Source organism: Elephas maximus, chromosome 7 (genome assembly GCF_024166365.1).
Source record: "Elephas maximus indicus isolate mEleMax1 chromosome 7, mEleMax1 primary haplotype, whole genome shotgun sequence".
NCBI lineage: Eukaryota > Metazoa > Chordata > Mammalia > Proboscidea > Elephantidae > Elephas > Elephas maximus.
The window spans coordinates 120,448,376-120,471,121 of record NC_064825.1 but is presented as its reverse complement, the minus strand read 5'-3'; the positions used below and the strand labels follow the sequence as shown (position 1 = coordinate 120,471,121).

General features: G+C 38.9%; 1 protein-coding gene across 2 annotated transcripts in view; it reads right to left on the bottom strand.

The window, feature by feature from the left end:
- Nucleotides 1–22,723, bottom strand: part of ZFP91 (ZFP91 zinc finger protein, atypical E3 ubiquitin ligase) — a 34,772-nt gene extending 12,049 nt beyond the window's left edge. Inside the window, exons 1-5 of one of the 2 annotated variants that reach the window (XM_049892007.1) lie at nt 22,258–22,723; nt 16,906–16,934; nt 1,451–1,663; nt 1,159–1,195; nt 210–311 (exon numbers count right to left, since the gene is read on the bottom strand). In XM_049892007.1, coding sequence (XP_049747964.1) covers nt 210–311; nt 1,159–1,195; nt 1,451–1,663; nt 16,906–16,934; nt 22,258–22,607 — 731 coding nt within the window. In that variant the 5' untranslated portion in view covers nt 22,608–22,723. Of the gene's footprint in view, nt 1–209; nt 315–1,158; nt 1,196–1,450; nt 1,664–16,905; nt 16,935–22,257 lie in introns of both variants that reach the window. The other variant, XM_049892006.1, reaches the window with a different exon arrangement.
- Between the last annotated feature and the right edge of the window lie 23 nt (nt 22,724–22,746).

Sequence of the window (22,746 nt, the reverse complement as noted above, 5' to 3'; positions counted from 1 at the left end):
TGCAAACAGAAAAGAGGACTGTTATGAGTAGGTAATAATGAAACTAATAAGATCATATTAGATCTATAAAACAAGTGCATAATTAATTGCTCACGTAGAATTAAGTCTATACCCATTAGTTAGAAAACAAAATGAAATAAAATATGCAACAATGCTTTCCTACTTATTTTTCATTGACATGTCTGAAACATGACAAGTCTGATACATGCCTTTCTAAGTGGGGTTTGTAGGTCTCATCTCTTGGGTCGTCTTTGAATGGTATTTCCTCTTCACTGATTAACATCTCCTCTTCTTCTTCCTCTTCCTCCTCGCTACTAAAAGAAGAGAACAGAGATGAGAAATTCTAGTTGTAATGATCACATCTGACAGGATTTTATTTGGTAATTTACTGATAAAGTGGTAGCCAAAGATTCACAATAAGTTATTTAGGATTTTCATCCTTCTAATTTTTTTTTTTTAATCTAGTTGGGAGCCCTGGTGGCATAGTTGTTAAGAGCTATAGCTGCTAACCAAAAGGCTGGAAGTTTGAATCCACCAGTCACGCCTTGGAAATCCTATTGGGCAGCTGTACTCGGTCCTATAGGGTCATTATGAGTCCAAACTGCCTCGACGGCAATGGGTAATTTAGTTGGACTGCAATCTAGCTGCTTTAGTCTAAAGAATAATAACTGAAACTAAAAAATCTAGATTCTAGATATGCTGTCATTTCATTAAAGGTAGGGTGATGATTGCTAAATGGCACTGAAGATTTAAAAAACAAATCACTTTATAATACTATGCCTAGTATTCTGCTTTATCAGAAAAAGACCTATTGACAGACAAAATCACATGGTTTATCACAGAAGATATGGATAACATTCCAAAACAACGGCCGAAATACCCACATTTCACATTAGTGCCTAGCAAGAAAAAAGTCAGAACGTAAGGTACATAAGACAGGTTTCTGAACTGAGTAACTGAAGATTGCATGATGAAAGCTCTAATCAAGGACAGGGTTGGATCTAAATTGAATACTAAAACTGAATTACCTAAGAGCAAGTTAATTTCTCTGCTATAGCTAAAGATGCTTTCATATAGAAAACAATCTTCTTAATCATTTCCTGTGATTATGCTCTATGTCCCCATAGGTTTAAATGCAGACAATGGAAGGTTTCTTACCTAATGCCACCTGGAGACTCATGTTCTTCTGCAACATCTGGTATAAAATATAGCAAAAATAAAAATTTAGAAGTCTCGATAAATATGTTTTCTCTTTGCAGCCAAGAGAAAGAAAACAAATCACTGCCTGGGTAATTACACAAATGAGACTATCTGTAAATTGTCCTCAAAAAACCCCATCCTTATGCCACCACACCCAGTATCAGAAAGGTAAGTTGTTTTGGTCAACGTTCGTCATTACGTTTTTAAAATCAACAGGCTCTTAAGTACCCATAGCCTATCTGCACTGTACCATAATCGAGCTGATCTGTATTTGGTTCTGACTTGCAGATGAGCTGCAATGAACCAGTCTTGGACCTAGAGCTTCGGGTGTTCTCTGTGTCACGATGGCGAGAGACAGATGTCCTGCTACTACTGCGCCAGCCCCGGGTAGGCCTCGTTGCAGCAATGGAAACTTCCTGAGGAAGGACAGAATTGTCTTCTTCCTCCTTCTCTTCCTTGGGATCTAAATGAAAACATACAGCATCCATCTTGAGTTTACAGTTAACCAATAACCTTTTCTACACAGTTACTATTGTAAATGCAGTCCATGACAATAGGATAAATTAAACCAGTTTAATTTCCTAGGAAAAAATTAACAGGTTTTTACCAAAATAGAAAAAACAGATGAAAAGAAAATTGTATGAAACTTATCCTTAATACCATCACTCTAAAGAAAATACTTCATGTTACAAAGTAATTTTATATGGCTCAATCTACCAAAAATGAAGCCATAAGAGAAGTATGTGAAACTCACCTAGTAATTCAATTCGGGAATTCTTACCTTTAGTTCTAACGTTATAAAAAACACAAAACAAAAAACCACATTAATTAAATGTTGAAAGAAAGATAACCAGACTGACAGAGGCATGAAAAAACAACATTGCGAGGTATTGCTAAAAAGGAATTCCATAATAGGAATGCCTTCCCTTGATTGTATTAAAACGTTTTTACTCAGGGCTTACATCATGAATTTGAATTCATCTTTAGGGCATCCCATGGCAAAGTCCAAGCTCTAGTGTTGTTCTATTTCAGTTGTCTTATGAGACACTGCGTGCGCGCGCACACACACACCTCTGTTATTTCCCCATGCTTAAAGAGTGAAGTGAGGTAGGCCATCCTCTCCTAAGCAATAATTGATAAAAAGTTTAGTATTAGATACCGGCTTTCATTGCTTAGACCTATACAAGTTAGTATATTAAAAACAAGCCCACTTGACAATGGCAGACTTTTTTTTAGTAATCTCAAAATAGGAAAGGCCTTTCTAAGAATAGCACAAAACTTAAGAGGTCATTAAGACAGATACATATGACTACTTAAACATTAAAATAATTTCTGCATGGCAAAAACCTTCATAAGCCAAGTCTAACAGCTCAACAGAAAAATGGCAGCTCAGTAAAAGCGAAGCCACACAGCTTTCAAACGTATGAACACAAAACAAGCAAAAAGTTCAACCCCTAGTAACCAGGGAAACTCAAAAACTTGTGTGATACCATTTTCCACCTATCATACTGCAATGATCCAAACACCTGCCAACACTGTACTGGGAAGGCTGTCAGCAAAAAGGCACTCTAATACACTGCTGTCAGTGTACGCATCAGCGCAACCTCTAGGAAGGACAATCTGGCAATATTTACCAAAATTACAAATGCACATACCTTTTCTCCTCAAGTTTTACTACTAGACATTAACCCTATAAAACTGTCATCACATTTATAAAATGACTTATTTTTAAGTTGTAAAAGACTAAAAACCTAAATATCTGGAGGGGACTGGTTATATGAATTATGATACATATATAAACAGTCCTTGATGACTCGTTGTAAGGCATGACTTCTAGATACAAGTCTGCTCATCTAGATTTGTGATCTTGAAAAAGTCATCTCTGGCCTTCCCATTACTTTATGGGTACAAGTTATAAGACTGTACCTAGACTAGATGGTCTTTAAAGTGTAAAGTGTGTGTGTGTATGTATATATATATATATATATACACGTGTACACACACACACATATATATACTTCATTGTTGTATGCCGTCAAGTAGGTTCAGATTCACAGTGACCCTATATGACAAAGTAGAACTGCCCCATAGTGTTTCCTAGGCTGTAATCTTTACAGAAGCAGACCACCACACCTTTTCTCGTGCAGACTTTTCTATATGCCTCGTATCTTGTGTTTTTCATTTCCTTCATTACTGCCTCCTAGTGTTTTTTTTTTTTATTATTAAATGCTATAATACTTTATAGAGTGTGCTTGTTTAATTGCTCCCTTTGAAGAAATTCTCTTAAACGTAGCTATGACCTACATGTTAAACTCCTTGATGACTAGTTGTAATCCATGATTTCTAGATCCAAGTCTGCTTATCTAGCTTTGTGGTCCTGAACAATTTGTCTTCTTTAGCCTTCCCATTACTTTACTGGGTACAAATCACGAGATTCTACTTAGACTAAATAGTCTTTAAAGGGTTTTTCAACTCTAATATTTTTTTTCCTGAACACTTAAAATAGTTCAAATAGGAGGACAGTAAGAAAGACTGTAATAAATGGAAAAGATAACTGAAAAGAAACGCACAACTGATTTATGTCAGGTTTTTAAAGGTGTTCTCACTGCTATTCATCTCTACATTCCAACCAATTTCATTTTGCTACCTCAATATATCCTCAAAAAACTTTCAAACCGTATAGTTAACACTAAAGTAGCCCCCAGTCACCAACCTGTTCTACACATTTTAACCAAAAATGTTATCATACTGTATATATTGTTTTGTCTTTTTTTTTTTTCTATTTAACAATATTTCTGCAGGTAATTCCATGTTATTCTATACAAACATCTCTATAGTTGTCAGGTGCTGTCCAGATGGTTCTGGCTCATAGTCATCCTATGTACAAGAGAATGAAACACTGCCCTGTCCTGTGCCATCCTCATAATCGTTGCTTTGTTTGAGCCCATCGTTGCAGCCACTGTGTCAACCCACCTCATTGAGGGTCTTCCTCTTTTTCGCTGACCCACTACCTTACCAAGCATGATCTCTTTCTCCAGGGACTGGACTAGGTCCCTCCGGAAACATGTGCACAGTACATGAGACAAAGTCTCCCCATCCTTGCTTCTAAGGACCATTCTGGCTGTACTTCAAGACAGATGTGTTCTGGCAGTCCATAGTATATTCAATATTCTTCGCCAACACTGTAATTCAAAGGCATCACTTCTTCTTCAGTCTTCCTTATCCAATGTCCAGGTTTCGCATGCGTAAGAGGTGAAAGAAAACACCATGGCTTGGGTCAGGGGCATCTTAGTCCTCAAAGTGGTATCTCTATAGAGTATCCCATAATAGTAAACATCATGGTTTATTCATTGATTCAGGTTAAGCTGTTCCCACTCTTCTGCTTTTATAAACATACTATATAGTGAACTTCCATATGCCATTCTATCTTCATAGGGTAGATACTTAGAGATGGAATTGTTGGATGTTAAGTATTTGTTTACATTTTATTTACATTTTGAATGAAAATACATTCAAGTAGTTCAGACTTCAAAAAGTACAAAAAGGGACACAGTAAAAATGTCTTTCCTGTTTGCATCCTTCAGCCACCCAATTCCCCTTCCTGGAAGTAACCAGCTTTTATCGATTTTTGTGTATCCCTCCAGAAGTACTGTTATCATTGCTGGTGGCTGTCATCTAGTCGGTCCCTGGCTCTTGGTAGACTCATACGAAGTGAAACGAAATGCTGCCCAGTCCTACACCATCCCTATGATGGACTGCAGATTGTGCTGTTGTGGTGCATAAGGCAGAGAGAGAGACAGAGGGCGGAAGAAAGAGAGAGTGTGAGCTCTGGCTACACAATAGTTAAGTGCCTGGCTGCTAACCAAAAGGTTGGAGGTTCGAACCCACCTTGGAAACCCTATGGGACAGTCCTACTTACTTCCCATGGCCACCGCTCCAAGACCTCTGTGTGCCCCCCCATCCCACTCCTGGTCTGCATGCGCAAAATCCTGATAAGGCCGCCAGCGCAGCCGACACAGCCCCTGCTCAGCCCAGCCGCACACCTGGCAAGTCTGGCTTCCTGTACCCAGTGGATACAGTTCTCAGGCTTTGTCCAACAGGCTCTCATAAGGTTTTAATAGGCTTTATGGGGATTTAACTACTGATTGTACCAGGACTGCCTGTATACAACACGATGTTCACACGACGTCCAAATCACATAATGTTTTATTTCACAGAATTTATCATGGATGTTAAGCGATGCATGTATTTATACAGATTTACGGGTGGTTTTATCTCAAGAAAATGGCTCATTCGGCAGCAGAGGCTGGCAAGTTCAAAGTCCGTGGATCAGGCGACAGGTTGCTAGGTCGCAGGCTGTGGAGGCTGACAAATCCAAGATCAGCAAGAAAGATGGCAGGCTGGTGGCTCACAGATCCCCAAGATCGGCAGGCAGTACGGAAGGCAGCTGGCTCAAGTCCCAAGAACCAGAGGTCAGATGATGATGAGCCAGATGCAAGATCCAGAGCAAGCATGTGAGCTTTGCCAGAATATCCATATATATACTGAACGCCGGCCACACCCCCAAGGAAACTCTCCGCACAACTGACTGGCTGCTCACATTAGCTCACATCATGGAGGATGATTATGTCATTATGTAACCGCCAAACCGTATCATCATGTACCTGCCAAACTACCTCATTACGTAAGTGCCAAACCACTGAGAATCATGGCCCAGTGAAGGTGGAACACAACCTTAACCATCACAAATGCTTAACATTAGTCATCGTGGAAACGTAAATCAAAACCACAATGTGGTATCACTTCACACCCACTAGGACAGCTATAAAAACAGAACAGAAAATCAGAAAATAAAAAGTGTTGGCAAAGATGTAAAAAAATTGGAACCCCTGCACATTTCTGGTGGCTGTAAAATGGTGCAGCTCATGTGAATAGTTTGGCAGTTCCTCAAAAAGTTAAACATAGAAGTACCATAAACATAGAAGTACCATATGATACAGCAATTCCACTTCGAGGTGAACACCTCAAAGAACTGAAAACAGGTATTCAAGTATACACATGTACACGAAGGTTCACAGAGCGTTACTGCTTGAGTCCATTAATATGAAATACCCAGGCTAGGTAAATCCACAGAGACAGAAAGCAGATTAGTGGTTGCCAAGGGCTGGGGGAAAAGAGGGAACAGAGATTGATACTTAATGGGTATAGGATCTCCTTTGGGGGTGATAAAAATGTTTTGGAACTAGATAAAGGTGATGGCTGTACAACACTGTGAATGTACTAAACGCCAATAAATTCTATGCTTTAAAATGGTGAATTTTTTGTTAACATGAATTTCACCTCAAAAACAAAACAAAGCATGTTTTAGGAGTAGAAATTGGCAATAGAAGGGAAACCCATACATTAGGATAAACAATCACAACCAGATATGAAAACAACCAAGCTTCTTCTGTGTGGTACTTAAAAGAAAATTTCTAGTTGCTTCTCATAATAGCAACTGAATTTGAAGATGCTCCTAGATATATAAACAAGACAAAAGAAGAAAAAGCCACAGCAGCCTGAGTGAAGGAAGACATCAGGTAAGCCACTGCCTGAGCAACAAATTGGCAACAGTGAATATAACCACATTCTTGAAAGGGGAAGGGACAAGTAAGAGTAACATGAATTAAGATAATAAGCTATTATTGGTAGTAGTGACAAGAAAGCTTTCCCCTAATTCTTCTAAGTACCAAAGGATGAAATGTAAGTGATTCAATACAATTCTGAAGCAACAGTTCATTTTGCAAAACAAGTTACCTCTTCAAATGCCAAAAGATAGCCACTTTGTCATGCTGAAGTACTTGCAGTTAGGAGGATCATTCTAATATCATCTGGTCCTCTGACCTTCACATTGCCCCATTTTTCTAACTGAAGCTTACAGAAGTTAAATGACTTGCTCAAGATTACAAAGTTAATATTTGATGACTGGGTGAAACAGGGTGTGTTTTATTGATAGACTGGGGGAAACTAGGACACGTCTTCTCATCTCTATTTTTTAGATATTCAAGTTTTCTTCTGAGAAATTACCAAGTGTTAAATACTCAGTAAGTGCCAGATGGCACATTTATATATGTTTTTCGTTTCTCTAAATTTTGTCCTCATAACCCTATGAAGTAATTATTCCTAACTTTACAGGCAAGGAAAAGAAGTCACTGACTTCCCTAGGCTCACACATTCAGGTGTGGAGCAGAGCTTTGAATCTAGGTATATCTAAGTCCAAAGTCTATTTTCTTTCTATTGTACCACACCTAACTATATAAAGGAAACCCTGGTGGTGTAGTGGTTAAGAGCGATAGCTGCTAACCAAAAGGTCAGCAGTTCAAATCCACCAGGCACTCCTTGGAAACTCTACTGGGCAGCTGTACTCTGTCCTATAGGGTCGCTGAGTCAGAATCGACTTGACGGCAGCGGGTTTGGGTTTTTTTTTTTTTTTTTTTTATTATATAAAAGGCCCTTTGGGTGGTGCAGATGGTTTGTGCTCGACAACTAAAGGTTGGCGGTTTGAAACCACTCAGTGGTGCTGCAGAAGAAAGGCCTGACACTTGATTACAGCCAAGAACCCCTATGAAGCAGTTCCACTCTGTAACACACAGGGTCACCATAAGTTGGAATGGACTCAATGGCAAAGGGTTTGCTGTTTAACTATGTAAAAGAGAAAAACGGGAAAGCACTAGTGTAAGAGCTTAATTCTGATTTGCCTCATTCCCACCCATTTCCTTATGTTTTAGAAGAGGGAACTGGAAAATATTTTTAAACGAGATATACTTTTACATATATTCTAAAGCAAGTACATTTTAAAAACCAGGAAAAAAAAAACTGGTTAAGAACTTAATCATTAAGAAACTAAGTGATTTTTATATTCTAACCCTGTTGACTCATTTTTAAATCAAAACTGTTAAGTGTGCTTGGTTAATACCTAGATTTTTCTAATCCTCTCATTCCCTGTTTACTATCTCTATGCATGTTTCTATTTTCTTCCTTTCCTATTTCAAAGATAGCATCAGCCAGCTGAGCATGAACAGAAAGGAAGGAAAGGAGAGTATGAGTTTAGTTTTTGACACATTATGTTTGGGATGTCTGCTGAGCCAAAAATCGACAAGCTTCAAGTTCAGAGGGGTTCTTGGCTACATATATAAAATTGGGAATTGCCAGTACATAAAAATAAACTGTTGTTCTGGGCTAGATTTAGCATGGTTCACATAAAATGATCATTTTCAATATTTATGAAATGAGTTGTTTTTAGTTATTCCTAACATCTGGCTTATTCACCAATTTCTCTCTTCCAGCACCAAAACCTATTCCCTTCGAGTTGATTCCGACTCATGATGACCCCATATATTACAGAGCAGAACTGCTTCATAGGGTTTTCTGGGCTATTATCTTTACAGAAGCTGATTGTCAGGCCTTTCTTCTGTGGTGCCACTGGGTGGATCTGAGCTGCCAACCTTTAGGTTAGCAGTTGAATGCAAACTATTTATGCCATCCAGTAATGAAAAGCCTCACCATACTTGCATAGGCATCTTTAAAGATACCCTATATAACAACGCCTGAAACATAAAACTTAGAAGCCCCACACTTTCTTTGCTCCATACCCTTCCTACAAGTTAACACTAGAGAGAACAGATTTTATACTATACAGTGCTCAGTACAGAAATCATGACTCCTGATAATCATACAAATAAGTGTGGTCAGGAACAAAAAGATAAAAATATTAAATGCTAAGAACTTTATACAGGAGAAAGATGTGGCAGTCTGCTTCCATAAAAATTACAGCCTTGGGAACGCTATGGGACAGTTCTTCTCCATCCTATGAGTCAAAAACGACTCGATGGCAACAGGTAAAATCTTTACACTTTGTTGACTTGTAACCAGAACACTTCCACACTTAATTTTAGGAAAGGTAACTGTGCTGGTTTAGAGTTGTGTAGACTGGAAAACATGGCTTTCATGGCTTTATGCTGTTCCTCACATTAAAAGGACTAGCCTTGTGACTTGCTTTAACTAACAGAAAGTTGCAAATTTGACATTGTTGACTGTCAATGTCTTGCAGCTTTTGCCTACAGTCTTTTGGAATGTTGCTCTGGGGCAGCCCATGATATGAAGAAGCCTGGACTGAAGATCAAAGGAGAAAGAATGAGCCAACCAATAAATAATAAATCTTTATATTTTTAAGCTCCTAAGTTTTTGGTTTGTTATACAGAAATAACTGATGCATTAGTTACAATAAAGAAAACAATAGGTTTAAAAATTGTCAGAGGCAAAGTTACAGACAGAAGCTGTAAATAAGAAGCTAGGAAACAAGTTGGGAGTTAATTAGTTTCAAAGAGGCAGGCCAAATTTAATGAGGTAGGCAGGCAGAAGGCAGGGCCACAGTTACCTCCAAGGGAATTAACTGCACTGAAGCAAAAGGGGCCTTTGCCTAGATGCAGTTAGATCAATCTGGCTAATTTTAATTCAGAGCAGCTTTGTCAGCCTTGGACTTAATTAAATCAGGTCAATTCCTTTTTGTCAAAGGATCTTGTTGACTCAGGATCATCTCAGTGTGAGGACAGTTAGGCCCTCATGTAGATTTGCATCTCTCTTAGGGGCTGAATATGGGCTTCCCCGCTCAGGACCTTTGGTTTCCTCTGCTTCTCTTGTCTTATGCCAGGACATTCTGCTGCAACTCTCAAGTGATTCTGGCAGGGAAAGGTATCTCAATATAATTACTGTATATGGCGGAACGAAATTATAGCTGTGTCAGAGATGACACAATGAACTGAACTGAATTACAATGAGCAAACTTAGAGAAGTTATTTCCTCATGTCATGGATTGAACTGTGTCCCCCCAAAATATGTGTCAATTTGGCTAGGTCATGATTCCCTTTCTTGTATGATTGTCTACCATTTATTATCTGATGTGATTTCCCTATGTGCTGTAAATCCTATCACTATGATGTAATGAGATGGATTAGTGGCAGTTGCATTGATGAGATCTACACGATTAGACAGTGTCTTAAGCCAATCTCTTGATACAAAAGAGAAAAGCAGACACATGGGGGCCTCACACCACCAAGAAAGCGGGACTGGGAGCACAGCGCAGGGAAGCTCCTAGTCCAGAGGAAGACTGATGACAAGGCCCTTCCTCCAGAGCTGAAAGAGACAGAAAGCCTTCATCTGGAGCTGACGCCCTGAATCTGGACTTCTAGCCTACCAGACTGTGAGAAAATAAATCTCTTTGTAAAAGCCATCCACTTTTAGTACTTCTGTTACAGCAGCACTACATGACGAAGGCACCTCGTATGTAAGGAACAGACTCACCGGACTCATAAATGTCCTGTAATTCAAATGAGTTGATAATCAAGGCTTTCTAAGCCTGTCTCACAATCTACATATATCATAAATGAGACATGTCTGTTCTTCCAGGAAGCTAGAACAGAGAGGAAGATCAAAAAAAAAAAAAAAAAAAAAACCAAACCCAGTGCCATCGAGTCGATTTCGACTCATAGTGACCCTATAGGACACAGTAGAACTGCCCCACAGAGTTTCCAAGGAGCGCCCGGCGGATTTGAGCTGCTGACCTCTTGGTTAGCAGCCACAGCACTTAACCACTGCGCCACCGGGGTTTCCGGAAGAACCATAGGAAGTTTGAATGTCTGAAGCAGAAAAGTGGTTTCAAGGATCTGGGGGCATTCCCAACAAAGAACAAGATGTCTAAGTAGACCATTCTTGTCATACTGAGGGAATTAATATGGTTCCTGTTACAGTAAGATAAACAGCAAGGAAGGAAAAAGGCCAGATAAAACGCCTATCTAATGTACTGTCAGTCCTTTGAGGCATGAGCATTATTATAAGAAAGTCAGAAATTTGTGTTTCTGAAACCTGACCAACTATCCAGTTTGTATTTCTATCATTAGTTCCACTTTGTTTTCCGTAATTAGAAAAGTCCATTTACAAGATAATCCAAACTCAGCAGTGTTAAGAAAAGTCAGGTTAAGAGTTATTATTATTATTTTTTTTGCTTTTGTTTATTTGTATTTAGAAACCCTGGTGGCGTAGTGGTTAAGTGCTACAGCTGCTAACCACAGTGTCAGCAGTTCGAATCCGCCAGGCGCTCCTTGCAGACTCTATGGGGCAGTTCTACTCTGTCCTATAGGGTTGCTATGAGTCAGAATCGACTCAATGGCACTGGGTTTGGTTTTTGGTTGGTTACTTGTATTTAAGACAGCTTTAGAAGAATACCAGTTAATTTGTGAAGGAGAGCATGTCAGCTAAAAACTATGGCAAATCTGAGGGTTAAGATTGGACATATATGACCCCTTTCATCTACTTTCCTTCCAGAGCTGTCTTCTATTCAAAACCTACAGGACTAACTAAGGAAACCAAATCATCAGCAAGGAGACTCAAAATCTTTCAATAAAGAATTGTGAAGGCAATGTCCTGAATGCTTTCTCACTTCGTTCTTTGTACAGAATGGTAAAGGTGGCAAAAGCTAGATTTTCTCACTTGAGTGGCAAAAAAAGATGAGAATACTTGTTATGTATCTGTAAGAATATATACAAATAATGTCTAAAGATGTTGGAAATGAGATACATCTGTAAAGGAAAGTTGAAAGTCGAAGTTACGATGTGCCAAGGCTGCAAGTCAAGAAGCAGAGATGAATATGTACAATCGAATGAGAGTGAGAACCAAAAGCATTCCAAACACAGGAAAAGTAAAATACTCTGTTGAAATAAAAACTGTAAAAATGTTAATAAAAATAAATTATAGTTTAGACTGTAAGACATAAAATTATACTGGTGAGGAGTGTGCTTCTTGGCTGAAGCAGACACATGAGACTACGTTGGCAGCTCCTGTCTGGAGGCGAGTGAAAAGGCAGAGGGAGCCAGGAGCAGGTTGAATGGACACAGAGAATGCAAGGTGGAGAGAAGGAGTGTGCTGTCACATTGTAGGGAGAACAACTAGGGTCACAGAACAATGTTTGTGTAAGTTTTTGTATGAGAAACTGATTTGAATTGTAAACTTTCACTTAAAGCACAATTAAAACAAAAAAGGTTTAGAGGCATAATCTATAAACTAGACAAAATCAATAAAAACAAAAACTGAGGATGTGATTCAGAGTGGAAGGAAGGGACCAAACTACTTTATATTTTTAGTAATAATTCTAGACACTATACTGATTATAAACTATAGATAAGACAAAAAAAAGGGCCTAAACATAGTTTAAGAAAAATTCCAGATCTGTTATGAACTCATTTCATATTTAACCAATCTTTCCCAAACATTACTGCTACTTAACAATTGAAAACTGTAAAATGATTCTGGATAAAAGGTGAAAGCCAAAGTTTAATACAATCAAAATTTCAAGCATGCAGGCTTACTACCAGAGTATGTTTCCCACAACTTTAATTTTATGAGATAATTCTGAAAAAAAAAAAAAGGGAGTCTAAGTCAAAAGTTATTTAAGTCAAAAGTTAGGTAACTGGCCACATTTTGGCATTTATATTGCATACTACAGTTGGCCCTCCATATCCATGGGTTTTGCATCCATGGACTCAACAACCAACCTGGGATTGAAAGTATTTGGGGGGTGGGGAGTGGCGGGAGTTCCAAAAAGCAAAATCTGCATTTGCCACACTCAGAGCAGGACACTGAATCCACAGGAATGAAGTGATGTGTAGGCATCCCCTGCTGTAGCCTCCCACCATCTTATGGATCCTAAGTCTCTCTCCAGCACTCAACTGTTTCAGCATTGCTTGCCTCACCTCTTGTTTGTTCCTTACTTGTGTTGTGTGCACCCTTTGTTTCTGTGAAAAAATTGCTCCTAAAAAGCAATGAATAACAGTCAAAGCAATCCCTCAGAGGCTAAGTGTGAGGGGTTGAGGAGCGCGAGAGGAAGGCGTTTCCAGCAAGTGAGGGATGGCTGGCTAGCTCTGTAAAGAGCTACAGCCTCAAGAACTTCAAGATCACAGGTGGACTGGCATCAGCTAATAAATGCCCAGGCAGCATCAGTGTTCCCAGTAGGTATTACAAGTAATCACGAAATGAGGATGTGCATAGGTTACATGCAAACACTACGGCATTTTATATAAGGAACGTCAGCATTCCTATATTTTGGCATCCGTGGGGGTCCTGGAACCAATCCCCCATGGATATCAAAGTCCATCTGTACTGAAAATCAAAGTCTCTGAGAAATCCTGCAATAAGTAATCTAGCTTTGATGGCTCAGCATTGCCCACATTTATTTAACTCTTTAATACTTAGAGTTTCCTGTTTTATGATGTTTTAATCTTGATGGCCAAGTTTAACTATTTTCATCCCAAAGGATCCAACAGATGGGAGAGAAAATAATCAAATTGCACCATGTTAATCTGTCTAGTTGGAGATTTGAAAGTAAAGAAATGAAAATTCGAGGATAAGTAACACGGGATTGTTAATAAATTACATTGAGGTGAACTATCCCTTTACTAACACAAATGTAACAACCCGAGAGAGAAAAGAAGGAAAACATAAAGCCTAGTTTAAAAGCCTCTGACCCTCCAGACTTCTGTTAATACTCCTGGAAGTTTCACAATGACAAACGTAATCCTCTGGCAGTGGTAAACCAAGTTTTCAGCTTTTTTCTTTTTTCCTTGTGGAAAGCTCCTCACCCAGATAGCTATCTGCATAGCTGTTTCATTACCATTATTCAGGTCTCAGCTCAAATGTCACTTCCTCAGAGAGGCCTTCCTTTGCAATCTTATCTAAACTTAACCCTTGTCCCCACTTGACCAAACATTATCATATTACCCTGTTTTAATATCTTCATTGTACTTACTTGATTACTAGTACCATCCACTGCCTAGAGTGGTGCTGGCACATAGTTGATGCTCAACCATTAGTCGCTGAATGAATGAATAAACACTCTTTTAGCAAAGCAGCTTTCCCATGTTTTATATATACACCTATCAGAGTAAAATAAATGTAGCAGGAACAGGGACCAAAAATTAATATTGTACTCTGCAATTAAATGATTTAAAAATACTAGAAAGCTGCTTTGTGTGTACGATATTATTTGTTTAAACACGTCAAAGGTTCATATCAACTCAAAAAAGCCCCAAACCAAACCCTGTTGCCATCAAATCAATTCTGACTTGTGGCGACCCCATGTGTTAGAGCAGAACTTCTTCTCCATGAGGTTTTCAAGGCTGTGACTTTTATGGAAGCACATCACCACCAAGTGCCTTCGAACCACCATTCTTTAGGTTAGTAGTCCTGCACACGCCTTCTGCGCCACCCAAGGACAACCTTTATCTCCAACTTAAAAAGAGAATATAATCTCAAACTGTTTGAGTAAATATAAGTAAAAACAACCCTGAAAACACATTTTCATTATCAATAAAATGGACAATCATACCTCTAAAAAATATCCAAACCTGTTCAAAGTTTTGAAAAAGCCTCAAACTTTTAGAATGAGCATGAATTACTTCAGTTAAAATTCAGCAGAATAAGCATCAAGACTATTCTAGAGTAACAGAAGAACTTTGCGTGAAGTTAAATAACAAGACCAAAGGAGAACTGAAGTAAATTTGAAATATTAAACGGCACAGGAAAAGGTGACTACTAAAGCTTCTGTTTCTTTATTCCCTGACCTTGTTGTGCAAACCTATGTGAGGTACGGTTGTGTACCTATACACTATTCATGGAGCTCAACAACTATGGTTAATTGCACCTAATAAATGGCTTCATTAGGTAAACTGATAAAGAAATGGGGGTAGGAGCCTGAGAGTGAATATTTCTTTCAAATGTCACAAACATACCAAAACCAAACCCGTTGCCGTCAAGTCGATTCCAACTCATAGCGACCCCACACGACAGACAGATTAGAACTGCACCATACGATTTCCAAGGAGCACCTGGTGGATTCGAACTGCTGACCTTTTGGTTAGCAGATGTAGCTCTTAACCACTATGCTACCAGGGTTTCTGTTACAAACCCCCTTTTACTGAGTGCTTACGGGATTTCAAGTATTGAATTATTTGCAACAAAGGACAAAACTCAAACTCAAAACCTGAGCTCTAACTCTAGATCCAGAGCGTTAAACTAGTGGATTAAAATGGGAGTGATTTTGGGGATGAAATACCTAGAATGCAGTTTTAATTTCATAGCTGCATAGCTACTTAACACGTCAACTTTCGGTTTAAGACAGCCACATGAATGAAGATTATCTAATTTAACTGTCCGAAAATTAGGAAATTCCACCACATTCTCTAAGAAGTTCTCAAGGCAACGCAGAATCATTTCTCTAGACAGGCCTACTCTTTAGACACGTGAGGTAATTTTAGCTCTGATGAAGGTGGTTTAGGGAGTTTGGTTTGTGCTTTAATCAGATCTGCTCTAGTGCTTGACTGCCACCTGTCTCTACATTTTCCCCACATCACAAAATCCCCAAATAAGGAACATAAGACCTTACATTCTTGGCAGGCATACCTACTTTCCAAGTAATGATAGCAATAGGAGCAAAACCAAAAACCCATTAGACAAAACAGTCATGTAAAGCCTTCTATATTCTATACTTACAAAAAAAAAAAAATCACAAAACTCCTACAAATTTATCAAAAAAAGAAAAAAAATCTGCCTGGTACGTGATGAAGTACTAGCCTCCAATTCTAAAATTCAGAGAAACCTGAGTATTGACACCTAATTATTTACAAAGCAGCCACTAATTCAAGTTACTGGTTCCTAATCACAATGTCATTCTTCTAAACGGTATAAAAGCCAGATTTTAAACTTCATACATATTCTCAGAGTATTTTTTATGAAGAGAAAAATCTTCATTAAGATTACAAACACACACACACATACATATAAAACAGTAGCAGGCTATAAGTGGACCTTAATAAAACTAACCAGTCAGCTCTCAGTTATAACTAAGTGGATTCCAGGAGTTAGAAAGTGGCTGTTGTCAGGACTGGGTTAAGATCAGACACAATATATGAGATATGCCTGAAAGTGTATTTGCTCCAGTTTTAAGAAGGATCCTGTGTTATTTGAATTTAGCATCAAGGAACACAGCCAATAACTAGGGAAAAAAAAGAAATGCAATGAATGAGCAACTGGCCCAACATGATGGAACAATTTTAATAACCCAATCTACAAAGCCAAAACACAGCCTAAACAAAGTCTTCTAAGAAATATTTAAAAAAGAAAAGTAGACATTAGCTACCTTTGATAATCCAGATAAACAAAAGACTACATTCAATACACACATAGTTGGTATGCTAAAACTCTAAAGAGAAATGACCTCATTTAATTATTCACCAGGTTGAAATCTTGGAACGTTTTTCTTTCCGCATTCTTCAAACTGCATTTATAATTTGAGCCTCTACCAGCAGCAAGACTTTGTCTACACTTAAATCTATATATTCCTCTCTTTATTCCTTCATAAAAAAACAAACGGCTTAAAAATTTTTCAGTTAACAGACATCAAACAACTTGATTTTTCCTAAAGGCTTCTAAGTAACGTCAAGATAGTCTTCTGCCAAATCTACTGTCATCTAAATAGCTTCTCTCCACAATTCAGTAATTCTTTATTGAATAAGTCACTTTTAAACGGGAACTAAATTGAATTACCAGGTTGAAGCACATTCTACTATAAGATCACAAGTAATTGGTGTAATGTGGAAGGTAAATATGACCAAATCTTACCTTTATCAGTTGTCACTTTTTCTACGCATCTGAAAGAAATGAGAATCAAATATTAAATGAACAACTTTGTACATTTTCTTAAAATGCAAATATTTACCTCTTTCAGGTAACAAATTAATCTCCAGAATGATGTAGAAAGCACCTAGAACAGTGCTGTCCAACACAACTTTCTGTGACGATGGAAACGTCCTACGTGGACAGTGCTTAATACAGCAGCCACATTTGGCTACTGAGCACTTGAAATAGCTAGTGTAATTGAGGGACTAGATTTTTTACTCTGATAAATGTAAATTTAAATAGCCACATGTGCTATCTTATCTGAGAGTGCAGAGCTCTAGAGGAGCATTCCAAATAATTGTTTTAACTGTAAAAAGACATTAATACAGAGAAAATATTGCTAGATTTTGCTAGGTGTGATGCCATAAAAGGTCATATGAGAAAATGCCCACATTTACACAAATGTGGGGCGGGGGGAGGAAACCAAACCCGTTTGCTGACTCATAGTGACCCTATAGGACAGAGTACAACTGCCCCAAAGGGTTTCCAAGGAGCGGGTGGTAGATTTCAATTGCCAACCTTTTGGATAGCAGCTAAGCTCTTAACCACTATGCCATCAGGGCTCCCAGATGCAGAAAGTAGGGGTGAAATGCCCTGTCTGGGATTTGCTCTAAAATATTTCTGCAAAAAAAGGGGAGGGGCAGATAAAGCAAGCATGTGAAAATCTCCCTAACTGCTGAGATACTGATATTTCATAATATTGTTTTCTCTTTTTCTGTATTTGATAATTTCCATAATAAACATTAAAAGAAACCTAAAAAAAAAAAAAAATCCACTATTAAACCCATGTTGAAATCTATTTCTAAAGAGGCAATAGATGATCAGAAATAAATGTAATTTGCACTTTACAGATTAGATAGCAACAGTAAGGGGCTTAAAGTGTTAACAGCTGACAGACTAAAAAAAGATGTTATTCCCATGTTGTTAATCCAGCGAAATTTCTATCATACATAAATGTTGAGTATAATACCATGACTTCTCCTATACCCATCACCCAACTTCAAAAATCAACATGCCTTGTATCTTTACCATAAAGATGCTACAATCTCTCTGAATAGTACAAAGTTGTGTGAGTGTGTGTTCAGCAAGTAAACCCAGAGAATACTCAGGCAAATATAGAAGCCACAGCATAGTACAAATTCTGTTCTCTTTAGAAAGAATAGCTACCATTTTTTGTTCCTTATTTTTTTTAAAAGCTTGGTATTCTAGTTCTTTTTTAAATTATATTACCAATGCCCAAACTAAAATTAACATAGGGTAACTGCTAGTCTTCCTCAAACTCTAAATGAAATCTACAGAAATAACTGCTAAAATTTTGAAACATTAAACAATAACCCTCCTGAAAACCTTTTGGAATCGCTCAATGTTTCTATTACCATTCTGATCACCCTGGGAGAAAAAGTTTGCGTCTTGTACAACTAAAGCGTTCCTCAAAGAGCCATCAAAGATTTTCTAGTTCAAAATATTATTGCCTCTTCGTCCTCACTACTCATGACTCTCACATTTTCCTTAAAGGAAATAGCAAGAAAGTGTCATCCAAAGCCTTATCATTTTACTTTTACCAAGAAAATATACCAAAAATGGAATGCTATCCACCAAAAAATAAATAGAGCAATACTTCTGTTTCCTTCATCTGTAATTCACCTGAACCTGGTGGAAGACTTCTAAAAATGCTCAGTCTCCGCTAGAACGATTACTCGACAGCTACAATGGAAGTTTTAAAAAGCATTTATTATTAAAGTTTTAAACTTACACACCGACAGGATAAACAAAGGGCTTACTATAAAAAGGTGAAAGAAAAAAAGATTGTTTGCATTTTAACCTAATCTTAGGTTTGACAATTTCTATTGAAAGCATGGATGTTTTAACTTATCAAAAAATATATATACCTGAAAACTACTATGCTAATGCGGCCATGTGTTTGTCAAATAATATTAATTTAAAGATTTGAAGAAGAGTATATTAACATCTGCATTTGAAATATAAGAATCTTAACTCTAGCTTAAAAATGATTAGCCTAATTCTTAAACGGTACTGAGTACGTAACATACCATTCTTCAAATTTAGTTTATCTTTCTTTACTACACCTCCTAAACTTTAATTTATGACTCTAAGCATTTAACTTTATGCATTTCCCTTGAGCAAGTTCATGGAAAACAAGTTTTTAACTCCTCTTTATTCACAAATATTTCCCTTTCTTCTTTTGAAATGTTCTAGTGAACACTTCAAGCAAATGGAGAAAGTTGTTCTAAGCTTAATTTAAGAAGCTTCATAAAAACTGTACCCTAGTTATCATCCAACTATAAACTAAAGCTCGTTTCCCAAATTCATAAACAATCAGATTATAGGTGAGGAAGCAGAGAGGTTAAATAACTTGCCCAAGGTCACTTAATGAGTAGTAAAAAGCTGCAAATTGAAACCTGGGTTTACTGGCTAAAAGTCCAAGGTTTTTTCACTATCGTATTTTGCTTTCTAATATGAACAGGTTTCAATCGATGCGAATCTCTGTATTTCATGATTTTTTAAGCTGTTGTACAACTGGCTGTCTCTTCAATCAAGGAAAAAGGTGGGATATGGAATAAAGACTTGAATGAAACAAGTTATTTGGAAAATAGAGATGAATCAAGGTCAGAAGACACTTGACCACAGCTCAGTAACTGATACTCAAAACTTCCTGCAGTGTCTTAATGAATTAAAAGATTAAATTCAGTAGGAAAAATTATTGTTAAAATGTGTTTTCTCATTTGGAAAATTAGTAAACCAAACATATGTTTGACAAATCTTCACTAATCAATGCACATCCCCCTTAACACTGCATGGCCCTAGGGGACTAGGACCACGCCTATTTATAGCCCACTAAAAAAAAAAAAAATTTTTTTTTTTTTTAACTAGCAGTACCAGGCTGGGTTACTCTCAGTCAAGATGATGTAAGCTGAACTCGTTTAGGGCTTTTATGATTTGCCCTGCAGTAAACTGAAAATGTGTAACAAAAACATTATGATGATGAAATTTTAACAATCTGATAAGAACTGTAATTTTAAATACACAATCAAGACACAGTTCTGAGGCTGAGAGAAGAATACTTACTGATTACCTTTTATGATATTAGATGAGAGAAAGGGATACTAAGAATTAAGACTATCCCTTCCTCCCCAAAAGTAATATTATGGAGAAAGAGCTGCAGGGATTTAGTCAAGTCATTCTCACCATCCTTTCGGAAGTTCAGCTGTTGTTAACCCCTTTTATATTATGGAAGTGCAAAGACTCACTAGTATTTTTTGCCAAGAGTTAGGGAAAAATAAACCACCCTAGGTATAATTATCTTTGATAAGTAAAACTGGGGGAACAATGAGGGCAAAAGGTGGCAAGGAGATATTTAATTCTCATCATACTTGGTAAAGTAGAGAGTCACGAAAAACAGGATGACCCTCAACAAAATGGGCTGACACTGTTGTTGCAACAACAGGCTCAAGTGTATCAACAATTGTGAAGACGGTGCAGGACCCAGTGTCATTCTGTTCTATTGCACACAGGGTCACTATGAGTCGGAACCGACTGGATGGGCACCTAACAACGACTCTCAAACAGCAGATGAAAACGGAAAGGAATTTTTAAAATATTTTAAGCATTAATTTCTCTATGTGTGGTAACAGTCCCTGGGTAGTGCAACCGGTTATTGTGCTCAGCTGCTAACCAAAGGGTTGGTGGTTTCGGTCTACCCAGAGGTGTCTGGGAAGAAAGCTCTGATGATCGACTTCTGAAAAATCAGCCACTGAAAACCCTCTGGAGCACAGTTCTACTCTGACACACATGGGGTCACCACGAGTCAGAACTAACTTGATGGCAACTGCGGTGATTTTATGTATGCTAATATAAAATATGAAAGATTCAATTTCGCAGAACTTGCAAAATTTACATGAAAACCACTACTACACAATACTTGTAGCTCTGTACCACTGCCACTCAAAACAGTAACTTTCACTCCTCTACTTGGCATTGTGCTAAATGCTTCACACGTCATATTTAATTTCATAAACTTAAATCCAAACAAAGCTATTTATGTATCTTTTCAAATTATTAAAAGTTCTAACTTCAGAATTATTTGTAAATTCAGATTTTTGTTGCCCACAGATTGTAGTTCACACAATTTTCTAAAGGACGTAAACTTAAATGACATTCAAAAGTTCGAAAGCACACCTAGTTACACAGTATAACTTTGAATTTTATTCCCCTTTCTGAGAGGCTTCTAAGGCAGGCATGACAAATCAAGACTTAATTCTTAATTCTGGAACAGGTCAAATCTTGCCACTACCCCTATGGGGGAGTGTGGGTGGGCACTTAAAAAACTGATTGTTTTTCTCTCACTTTCAATTTTCCCCGCTTTCAATAATTTTTTTCACTTGATGGCAACTGATGGTGACACAAATGATGCTTTCAGTAACGAATTAAATATAAATCGCTAACGTGAGTAATTCCCCAAATTTACAAACCTGTGGGCTTTGGGATTCTTTACATGAGTTTTATTTTAGTAAGCAATTTAAAATCTTTATGTCCATGGTTCTCTGTTCACGGTTCCTCTAGTACCTCTGTGTAATAAAGGAATTCTTTTCAAATTAGTCTAATTTTAAGGACGAAGCTCCTTCATTAAAACATGCAAAAACAAATTCTACTCAGGGAAAAAACAAACAAAAAACTAAAGAACATCCATCTATTTTGTTATACGAAAAGACTCCACACTTAAAAATTGGCACAGCCACGTTTTTACCCCCACCAGTAAGTTGTCCATTTCCAGAAAGGAGAAAGTTATGTGAAAATTTGAGTGAAAAAGAGCTACATAAAGATACTAGTGTAAGTGGCTCTTGGGCTAATTAATGGGAAGACAGGGACACATTTTTGAAGGCTAAGATCGTGCTGCGGATTTCCTAACGAAGACGTGATGTAATATAGGAGGGTGGCTGTAAGAGGAAAACGGATAGGTTGACAAAGACGTGCAGTTGCCAGAGCGCGGAATAAGCCTACGGCGGCAGACAAGTGGGCCACTGGGGACAGGGAGGGGTGTATTCCACAAAGGATGATTTCAGAGAGTCGGGAAGTGTCCCCAAAAGGCAGAAGGCATGGGGGGCCGGAGGGGAGTGCTCGGAAGGGTAACTGGGAAAGCAGGGTGACATTAGGCGTGCGGAGCCGGCAGGGGGCAGAGCAGGCAGGATGTCACGTGGAGTGGACTCTACGGGAGCCGGGAGGGTTGCGTGCGGACAGGGGGGTCTTTCCCACCGCCTGAAACACTGCGTTACTCACAGGAGTCGCGGACTCTTCTTGCCCTGAGCTGGAGACGGGGGCTTCGCGGCCTGGGACTGCTGCCCTGGGGCGTCGGGAGGCCTGGCGCTGGGGCTGCTCCTCCGCCGGCGCGGATACTCGGCCTTCCTCCGGCGGGACACAGCAGCGGCGGCGGCGGCCGCAGCGGCCCGGCCCCGGTCGCGGCCTCCCCTCAGCACGCGGCTGCTAGTGGTCCCCGCAGGCGCCGCCGCCGCCGTCGTCTCAGGGGGCCGCTGCTGGGGCTCCTCCGGAGCCGCCTTAGCCACCGCCGCCTCTCCCCCTTCCTGGTCCTGCTGCTCCGGGGGTCTCGGCTCTTCCGTCTCCCCCGGCATCGGGGCTCGTCCGTCCCCACCCCCTCGTCCCAGGCGGCGGAGGCGGAGGCGGCTGCGGCGCTGCTCCCCCCGCCCCCTTCGCCTCCCGGAGCTTCGGGCTCACTCTCACCCTGCGTTCCTGTTCCCCCTCCCCTCCTCC